This window comes from Nicotiana tabacum, chromosome 18 (assembly GCF_000715075.1).
Source record: "Nicotiana tabacum cultivar K326 chromosome 18, ASM71507v2, whole genome shotgun sequence".
Classification (NCBI taxonomy): Eukaryota; Viridiplantae; Streptophyta; class Magnoliopsida; order Solanales; family Solanaceae; genus Nicotiana; species Nicotiana tabacum.
In genome coordinates, this window is record NC_134097.1 from 9257998 (window position 1) to 9268627 (window position 10630).

The 10630-nt window shown below is 38.9% G+C and overlaps 1 protein-coding gene across 1 annotated transcript; it reads left to right on the forward strand.

Moving 5' to 3' along the window:
• Positions 1–2189: 2189 nt before the first annotated feature.
• Positions 2190–2597, forward strand: LOC142172411 (uncharacterized). Its single transcript, XM_075236017.1, has one exon. It carries the CDS (start codon positions 2190–2192, stop codon positions 2595–2597), a length of 408 nt encoding a protein of 135 aa, XP_075092118.1.
• The last annotated feature ends 8033 nt before the right edge of the window (positions 2598–10630 follow it).

The following is a 10630-nucleotide window of genomic DNA, read 5'->3' on the forward strand; positions in this document are numbered from 1 at the left end:
ACAGACATGGGGACTTATTTCTATAAAGTCATGCCATTTGGCTTGAAAAATACTGGAGCCACATATCAAAGATTGGTGACCAAAATATTTCAAGAACACATTGGAAAAACTATGGAGGTCTACATAGACGATATGTAGGTCAAGTCAACACAGGCAGGGAAACATTTTCAACATTTAGCTGAGACCTTTGAAATTCTCTGCAAGTACAACATGAAGTTGAATCCGGAAAAGTGCGCTTTTAGCGTAGCTTAAGGTAAATTTTTAGGTTTTCTTGTTTCTAACAGGGGTATTGAAGTAAATCCCCCACATATCAAAGCTATTGAATAAATACCATATGTACTTACGACCAAGAAAGAAGTACAGAGATTAACAAGTAGAATAGCGGCTTTGGGAAGGTTTATATCCTAAGTCATCAGAAAAACACTTTAAGTTCTTTTCAGTATTGAAAAAGCAAAATCAGTTTGAATGGATTGACGAGTGTCAACAAGCTCTGAAGGACTTAAAGGAGTATCTATCAAATCCACCTCTGTTAGCAAAACCAAAAGACAGAGAGAGATTGCTCATCTACCTTGCTGTGTCAGAAGTAGCGGTAAGCGCGGTATTGGTACGTGAAGATAAAAGTAAACAATCTCTAATTTATTATGTTAGTAAGTCTTTACTAGATGCTGAGACACGGTATCCTCACCTAAAAAAACTTGCTTTAGCTTTAATTATGGCATCAAGGAAGTTACGACCTTACTTTCAATGTCATCTTATTTCTGTTATAGCTGCTTTTCCACTAAGGAATATATTGCATAAACAAGAATTATTAGGAAGGTTAGCTAAATGGGATATTTTACTTAGTGAATATGATATTATATATCAGCCTAGGACCGCTATAAAATCTCAGGTGTTAGCAGATTTTAGCTCAAGTTTAGTTCCTGAAGCAGAAAAAGAGTTATGAATATATACCAGAGCTAATTCAGGGAATTGGACATTGTTTACTGACAGTTCCTCAAATGTTAAAGGAGCAGGTTTGGGGATTGTTTAATTCCACCCCCAGGAGAAATAATAAGACAGGCGGTAAAATGTAACCCAATTACTAACAATGAGGCAGAGTATGAAGCTGTGATTGCGGGATTGGAACTCCCACGGGAGCTTGGTAACAAATCGCGATCAAAAGTGACTCGCATCTAGTAGTCAATCAAATGTAGTGGACTTACGTGGCAAGAGAGACGTGAATACAGTAGTACCTCGAAAAGGTACGAGAATTGCTTAGGCAGTTCCAGACATGGAAAGCTGTACAAATACCTAGGGGAAAATGCAGAAGCAGACGCATTGACAAATCTCGCATCTTTCGTTGATGCGACAAATGCAGAAAATGTTGTTGTAGTACATTTATTTCATTCATCCCTCGACCAAACCAAGAGTGAGGTAAATTTCAATAATTTAACTTGGGATTGGAGAAACAAATTTGTTAACTTTTTGCAGTATGGTATTTTGCCTAAGGATAAAAAGAAATCCCGATTGTTACGGTTGAAGGCTGCTTAGTATTGCTTAATTCGTGGGAATTTATATCGCAAAATATTTGGTGGACCTTTAGCACGATGCCTTGGACCATTACAAACAAAATACGTAATGAGAGAAGTGCATATGGGGAATTATGGCAATCATGTCGGGAGGAGATCGTTGGTAAATACATTAATAAGAGCGGGATACTACTGGCCAAAAATATAAGAGGAAGCAGAAAACTTTGTAGCAAGGTGCGATAAATGCCAGTGATACGCTAATAATATGTATCGACCGACGGAATTGTTGCATTCAGTTATATCACCATGGTCCTTCATGAAATTGGGGATGGATATCGTAGGACCATTACCTCAAGCTAAGGGAAAGGTACGGTTTTTGTTAATTCTAACAGATTATTTCTCAAAAGGGGTAGAAGCAAGTGCCTTTAAACAAGTGCGAGAAAAGGAAGTTATGGATTTCATTTGGAGAAATATAATATGTCAATTTGGAATCCCAAAGGAGATCATTTGTGATAATGGGCCATAATTCATAGGTGCAAAAGTTATTGACTTTTTCCAAAGATGGCAGATTAAACGGATCACTTCGGCACACTACCACCCAGTGGCTAATGGGTAAGTTGAGTCGACAAATAATGTTATCGTCAACAACTTAAAAAAGTGATTGGAAAAGTCAAAAGGCAAATGGCCAGAAGTACTACCAGGTGTGTTATGGGCTCAACGGCAAAAACAAGCATGAGAGAAACCCCATTTTCACTTGTATATGGAACGGAGACTCTAGTTCCAGTTGAGATAGGCGAACCAAGCACGAGGTATACACATACAAATGAGGCAACAAATGAAGAAGAGCTGCGAGTAAATTTGAATTTGACGGAAGAAAGAAGAGAAGCAACATTAATTCGGATGGCGGCTCAAAAGCAAATGATTGAACGATATTATAACAAGAAGGCAAACCTGAGGTATTTCAAGATTGGGGACTTCGTCCTCAAAAAGGTATTCCAATCAACAAAAGCGGTGGCTGCAGGAAAGTTGAGTCAAAATTGGGAAGGCCCATATAGAGTTAAAAGCATTGCTGGAAAAAGGAGCGTATGAATTGGAAAACATGGACGAAAAAGTTTTACAATCTCATTAGAATGCAGTCCATTTGAAGAAGTATTACTTCTAAAAGAGGTTAATACCCACGGTCAGGTATCATGCAAGTTCAATTTTATTTTGTTCATTTAAGTTTTAATAACCATTTTAGATGATAGGCAAAAAGCTGGCCCGTACCCAGTGATGATATTAGACCCGAAAGACACGTGGAATATTTAATTATTACCGGTTTAGGTTACAACATTTCTGATGGCAAAAGGGCTATGCAGTCATCATCTAAAAGATTACCTCCGAGTCTTGTATGTATTTCCTTTTTTAGGAAAAGGACTAAAAGTAAGGAGTTGATCCAGTGTTCGAGATCTCATACTTCAATACTCCAACACTGGGGGGGGGGGGACTATGCATATGGAATAAGTATACAAGGAAAGAATATGTACACCACAAAAGCATAGTTTAACAAGAGTTAAAACCTTGAAGAAAATATCAAGATTTCAAAGGCGTTCAAGCTCGCGGAAAAAGTGGGCAGTAAAGAGTTAAAGAACCTACAAAATACTCCCACGAGCTTCTAGGTTAAGGCCATAGATTTAATATCGGTAAAATATACTCGTATTTGTAAACCTACTACAAAGAAAGCAGTTATGAGAATGTTGTATAAGATTATTTATTTGAAAGTTCAAAAAATAAGACTTTCTCAAATTACTTCATGTTTCATATCTTTGCACCAATATGAATATGAGGCGTCATCTACATCAGTGTTGTTAATATAAAAGGGCAATCTTTTATAAAAACCCTTACATATTAAAAGACGTAGTCTATTAAAGCATTCTTAATGCAAGCATAAGCTCAAAAACAATAGCAGAAAGCATAATATGCAACAAAGAGATATTTATATCATTACTCCAAAAATGGAGGGGGGGGGAGGGGGAGAAAGTCTTCCAAAAACAAAAAGAAAAAAGAGTTTCAACTAAAATCAAAACAAGGGCAAATCACATTCACAAAAGCCAAGGGAGAAATTAAGGAACATCATCTGCGGGAGAAGAGGGATCAACTTGAGAAGAATAAGGTTGAATGTTAGCTTCACCAGGAGTAAGTCCATCACCATCACCTTTAGAACCTTCATCTTCAGGTGTTGAGAAGCTTTGATGTTGATGAGTTTGATCAATCGCTTCTTTAGCCTTTGCGATTTCAGCATTAAGGTCAAAACCCTCATGGCTAGCTTCAGTTAGGGTCTCAAAGAGGGTGTTCGGAAAAGCCCAGCTAACATCAAGTTTTAACTTGTCTTCAAAGGCCTCATAATCTTTCTCCCACTTCTCAATTTCAGCTTTCAACTCTTCTTTTTCTACTTCTGAGCTTTCATAAGATGTCTTTAAATGAGTAAGAGAACTATCAAGGAACTGAATCTTGTCCAATGAGGCACGGAGGTATTCGTGAGCCTGGGTGAGCATTTGTACTAGATCACCCGCATATACCTCTTTTTGGTTAAGGAGCTCTTTCAAGCTTCTTATTTATTCACTTGCCTTGGAGTGTTGTTCAGTGAAGGAGGATTTCAATCTGTCCTTGTCTTTTTCAACTTGATTGGAAGAAGCTTTTAAAATCACTAGTTCGGTGGTGATTATTCTTGCTTGTTGTTATAAAGATCCCTTCTCCTTAGCAAGAATGTCTTTCCTTAGTTGAAGGCCTTCGAATTGCTCATTCCAATTATCAACCTTGGTGCGCAACTCAATCACCTGCTGATTTGTCTAAGAAATTCTTCTCATAAGCTCCGTACCTGTCAAATTGATCTATAAAAAGACAAAGGAAGGGGAGTTACGAACATGAAAGGAAGGAGAGGAAAGTAATAAGAGTAAAGATATACCTCGAGGAAAGAATGAATGATGTCATTCATCAGGGTCAAGGAACTGTGAGACTCGAGCTTTTTCCTTTCCACAGGACCAAGCAATGATTTTAACCACACAACAGCTTGTCCAAACTTCTTCAACAGATTCCCACCACCGGGGACTTTAATTAGAATTTTCTTCATACCCCGTCTACTGCTAGAAGGTTCAACTTCTTCACGAGAAACAGCAACGAGGGCAACTACTAGGGTGACTGTAGGCGGAGAAACATGGGGATTAATAGCGGGAACAACTGACGTCATCGGAAAAGAAGCAAGTGGTGGCTCTTCTGAGATAGGACCAAATTCTTCTTCACGCTCAAATCTTGGGCAAAGAACCTCTCAATGGGACTTGAGGAAGGGGTATCAAAATTACCAACTTCTTCATCAGAGATATCCAAATGAACATTCTCTGGCTCATCAACGAGACTAAAAGGAATTGAACTTGGAGGGGGATCTTGAGAGACATGGGCTTCATCATCTGAAACCACGTGCATTCTGACTTGTGGTTTCCTCAGTAAGGAACCTTCTTCTGTATCCTCTTCATCTTCAGAGCCACGGTCTTCAGCATTCTTCCTATTGGAGGAAGACACTCTTAAAATTTGTTCTTGTGCAGAGCTTACAGAAAGCTGCGTAGAAGGAACAAAAGCGGGGCTGATGTCATGAATGTCAAACCCTAAAAAAGGGAAAAAGTATATGTATTAAAAGAAAGGAACAAAACAAAGAGAAAGAAAACCATGGGGATAAAAATTTACCGTGAGTTTTCACTTTCCATCCAAATTTCTGTGAAAGAAATTTCTAGGATCTCTTATCCTTGGGAGCAGCGGTCAACATTTTTTCTACCCAATCAAGGAAGTCAGGGATTTATTCGAACTCTTCCATGGTTACTGAAAAATGAACATACACTCATGTGAAGAAAATTAAAACGTCAAGGAAAGTAAGGAAATAAGAGGAAAAACACTTAGGTGCAAAGTTCCACTTTTCAGGGAATGGCATATTTTCATCACCCACTAACCCATGAGTGAGGGCGGCAATAGATCGAGCATACCATCCACGTTCACGGTCATCCTCGGGGCTGACTAAAACCCTTTTACTTCTAGCCACAAGGGAAAAGACACCTTCACAAAAGAGTTTCGGAGAATATAAGTGGAGTAAGTGATAGAAGGTAAAAGGGGCAGAAACTAAACCCGACAAGTAACGAAGGCAAGAAATTTCCCTCCACACGATGGGACTTATTTGCCCGAGGCAAACATTGAAATAGTGGCAGAACTCAATAATCACAGGGTCAATGTGAGAAGTAAACCCTAAAGTAAAAGGATAGGTGTAAATAAAGGAATTACCTTCATGGTAAGAGGTGATTCTTTGGTTAGCACTAGGAGTCATCACTGGAAAATCAGGTCTCCAATGACATTCATGTCAAACCAAGGAAATAAGGCACGGGGTAATCAAGCTAGGGTAATGATTAACAGGGTTAAGAGATGCTATGGAAAAAACTTGTTTTTTCATAGCTTCACGATCTGATACAAAAGAGAACTCTTGTGGGACAATCTCAGAAATAGTAGGTTCTCGCATGGGTTCATTCTGATCCTTCCCTCTAGAGGAAGATCTAAGAGTTATGGGTTCTATACCTAGAAGAAGATGGTTTAGCAGTATTACTTTGAGGGGTAGAACTATGAGTTAACAACGAACCTAAACTATGAATTCTACCATCTCTCTTACTCCTGGTAGGGGCTGTAGAGGGAGGAAGTTCATCAACGATCACCACTTTACATGGGTTTGATGACGAAGAAGGATTCGATGAACGAGAAGACATCTTTAATTGATGAAATACATGAAAAAGATGAAGAACTATAAGAGAAGTTAGGGAGATGAATGCAAGGAAGAAGTAAGGGGCTTTCAAAATTGAGTGTGATGAAGTATTTATAGGAGAAAGCAACCGTCATCAGAGTTGGTCATTATGAACTGTCACTTCGTGACTAATGCAACCATGGAAAAACCCTAAAAGGCGCTGCAAACTACAGAGCTAATTACAATGGGACGCATGTCTTGAGCATTAAATAGACATGACGTATGTCTCATCGATTTTGAAGAAGGAATTATGATAATCGAGAAAAGGCGGCAAGAAATTCCCGTCATAAATACTTACCACTTCCCGAATATTCAGTTGAGAATTAAGAAAGTGGGGGGACTATATGTATTGGTGAAAAAAGGTATGACACGTGGATCATCAACAAGGTGACAAGTGATGACATCCAAATCCACTACTAAAAAGTAAATGGACACGGTCGCATACAATAAAATTTACCCAACTATGAGTCAGGGTCGAATCCCACAGAGAACAATATGTAGGCGATTATACGTGTAAGAGAATTATCACTTATTATGCTAAGCCAAACACTTAGAAATATTTTGAGAAAATATTTATAACTAATTGTGAAAATATAAACTAACCTAGAAAGCAAGTAAAATGATCAATGGCTTCAAGCATGGATGCATTGGGAATTTACTCTCAAGTAATGATCCAATGTATTTCAAGATTTAGCAAATATGAGTGAATTTATGTTAATTAGCCTCAGGTAATAATTCTATATTAGCTTCTTCCAAAGATTAACAAGACTTCCTAATTGAATTATCCCTAAAATAATTAAGAGATTATGCACACCCGAATATGGCTACAAGTAGTTCAATCCTATCCCTAGGTAGAAGCTATAAAATAAGGGTTAACGCCTCAAGTTCTTGTTAATCAATCTTTTCCAACCCCAAATTATCTTTTCCAAAATTAATTCGAAGTAAATGGGCGAGTCCTAGGGTTAGCTAATCTCTTTGGAAACATTAAAGAACAAGAATAATTAATGAAACAATAACTCACTTCATAATAAATAAATATCGTTCAATACATAAGTATAACAAGGTATTTAATCCACACTTTAAATATAAATATTCCCATAAACAAGATTTAAATGCTGGAAAAAATACTACACACTTAGATATTCAATACAAAGAAAGAAAATAAAGAATTGAACATGAATGGGTAAGAAATTCCCAACCAAAAGCTCCAAATCTTCAAGACCCAAGTGTGTGTGCAAGAACCCTAGCTCCCAAAACTGACAAAAGCTGCCCAAGATGCCAAAGATATACATTTTCAATCAGCTAGGTCATGTATTTGTGGGTTTGGAATGAAGAAAATGTGAAATGACATAAGTGTCCAGATCTGAAGCCCGTTGACATCACCTGCGAAAGAATCCTCGCAGGTGCGGTTCCGCAGATGCGTGTAACAGTTCATAGAAGCGATTTTGTGGAGAATTGAATCTACTGGGAGCAGGAGCTGCAAAAGCGGAGGTTTCTTCGCATCTACGAAGGCGTAAGTGCGGTGATTTTAGGCACAGAAGTGGGGTCTTGCGCAGGAGCGAAGAGGAGCTCGCACCTACGATGTCGCAGAAGCGGATACTATTCCATAGATGCGAGGGTTCAGCTGGTAATTTGTGATCACAGAAGTGTGAATTTTGTCGCAAAAACGAGACCACAGAAGTGGTCCTTGGTTCGCAAAAGCGAAAATTGTTGGGCAGGTATATTTTCGAGGGTTAGATGTTTTATTCTCATTTTGGAATTTTGGAGCTCGGTTTGGGTGACTTTGGAGAGGATATTCACCATATGACTTGGGGTAAGCATTCTTGACTCACTCATGATTTTATTTCATGATTCTATCTTCGTTTTCGGTAATTGGATTATGAATTATAAAGAGAAATTGGGGGTTTTAGCCTAAAATTTCATAGAGTGAGTTTATGTGTTTTGAACATCGATTCGGAGTCAGATTTGGGTGAACCTATTATGCTTGGACTCGTAATTGAATGGGTTATCGGATTTGATAGGTTTAGTGGAGTTCCGAGGTGCGGGCCTGGGTTAGACTTTTGGGTTGATTTTGGGCTTTGATTAAAGATTCAACCTTTATCGATTGGGTTTGTTTTCATTGGCTTTATTTGATGTATTTGAGTTGCTTTTGACTAGTTTCAAGCCATTCCGAGGTCGGTACACGCAGGATGGTATTTTTGGAGCATCTCTTGGCTTGCTCAGTATTGGATTTGGCTTGTTCGAGGTAAGTAACACTTCTAAACTTGGTGCTGAGGGTATGAACCCCTGAATATATGTGAGATGTGTTTGGTGTTGAGGTGACATACATGCTAGGTGACGGGCGTGTGGGCATGCACCGTGTGAATTGTGACTTGGTTATTTCTGTGGTACTGTGTAGTTACCTAATCTTATTTGTATTTATGAAATATCTATGTTCTAGATTAATTGAGCTGTGATCCATGTTAGAAAGTATGTCTAGGCTATATGCTTATCCTGTTGGGACCTGCTGAGGTCATTTATGCTGTTGAGTTATTTGCTTACATTGCAATTACATACTCGGGCATACGCATTCATCTGCATATCATATCTCGGTCTCTGTTACCATTTATTGATTCATCACATCATCATTTTGGGCTGATTTTTCATGACATTGTGAGCCTGAGAGACTGGAGAGATTGTTGATTGAGTGAGGCCGAGGGCCTGATGGTAAGGATATTGATGGAACCGGGTTGTACGCCGCAGCAGGTATTATTGATTTATGATGGGATCGAGCTGCACGTCGCAACATGATTTATTGATTTATGCCATGATTGGCTTGTTATAGCGCTTGGGCTGAAGGAGCCCTTCCAGAGTCTGTACACCCCTAGTGAGCGCAGGTACCTACTGAGTGCGAGTGCCGAGTGCTAGTGGGAGTGCTGAGTGACTGTGAGGACTAAGTGACTGTGAGGAATGAGTGACTGGGAGGACTGCGTGAATTGATACTCTGAGAGTATGCATATGGTTTTATCACTGAGTTGCATTGCATTCGACATGCATGCTTGACATACAAGCATAAAGATGTAGTTTTCTCATGCTGTACGATATTGCATCATTCATGACTTCACAAACACATTGACATGTAGGCATAGAGATGTATTTTCCTCATGCCATTTGCAAATGAAACATTTACCTGTTGAAAGTTTTGGGAAAAAATCACGGTTTTACAAACGTACTCATATTTTGGTGATTTCGGTAAAAGTTTTGGGTTTTCACCAACATACTTGAAACGCATGCCTATTTTACGGAACTGTAAACGAGCTAAGCACTATATTTCTGAGTTACTTCTTTTATCACTTTTATTATGTTGTTATGAACTGTTGTTGGCTATTGGTGTTGGACTCCGGCCTTTGTTCCAACTCGTCACTACTTTCAACCTAAGGTTAGATTTGTTACTTATTGGGTACATGGGATCGGTTGTACTCATACTACACTTATGCACCTTACCTGCAAATGTTTGGATGTTGATATTGCTGTTCACGGTGGGAGATGGGTTTGAAGATGTACCTACTTTTCGGTCATAACTTCCTCTTGATCTTGGTAGCTTTAGAATTTTAATCTGTTCATGTATATTTCAAACAGATGATGTACTTTATTTCGTACTAGCTTTGTAAATTCTAAATCTTAGAAGCTTATGATTTGTACTACCAGTCCTTGGAAAATTCTTGTATAAAGCAGTTGTATTTTCATTTCTTTTCTTAATAAATCTCATTTAAGTTGGATAGTTGTTAATTGGCTTACCTGACTGTTTGGGTTAGGTGCCATCACGACTAGGTGGATTTTGGGTCGTGACAAGTTGGTATCAGAGCTCTAGATTCATAGGTTCTACAAGTAATGAGCAAGTGTCTAGTAGAGTCTTGCGGATCGGTATGATGACATCCATACCTATCTTCGAGAGGCTACGTGGCATTTAGGATAAACTTTCCATCTTTCTTTCCTTATCGCGCGACATTGATTCAGCTTGAAACATAATTCTTTGAATTCCCTCCACGTATTCATGTGCGCATGTGAGTGCTCGGTATTAGTCATGCATCGCAGGCTTGTGATTCCATGGATGAGGTGCGAGATGTGATTTTTGTGTGTTGATGATGTGCCGGTATGGAGGACTTGAGGCTGGGCTATGACTGTAGCTTTAGCACGGGGATTTCGGTTATGTGAGCACGTGCTTTTGGACTTATAAGTCCGGTAGAGTCCCTATGAGTGGAATTTGTGACTCGATGAGTGGTTAGATGGATATATGATGAGTATGATATGACTACAGGATGGGTTCAAATGG

What these genes read in the sequence shown, in the direction of transcription:
- LOC142172411 (XM_075236017.1), top strand. Translation starts at nt 2,190, where the DNA reads ATGGCCAGAAGTACTACCAGGTGTGTTATGGGCTCAACGGCAAAAACA.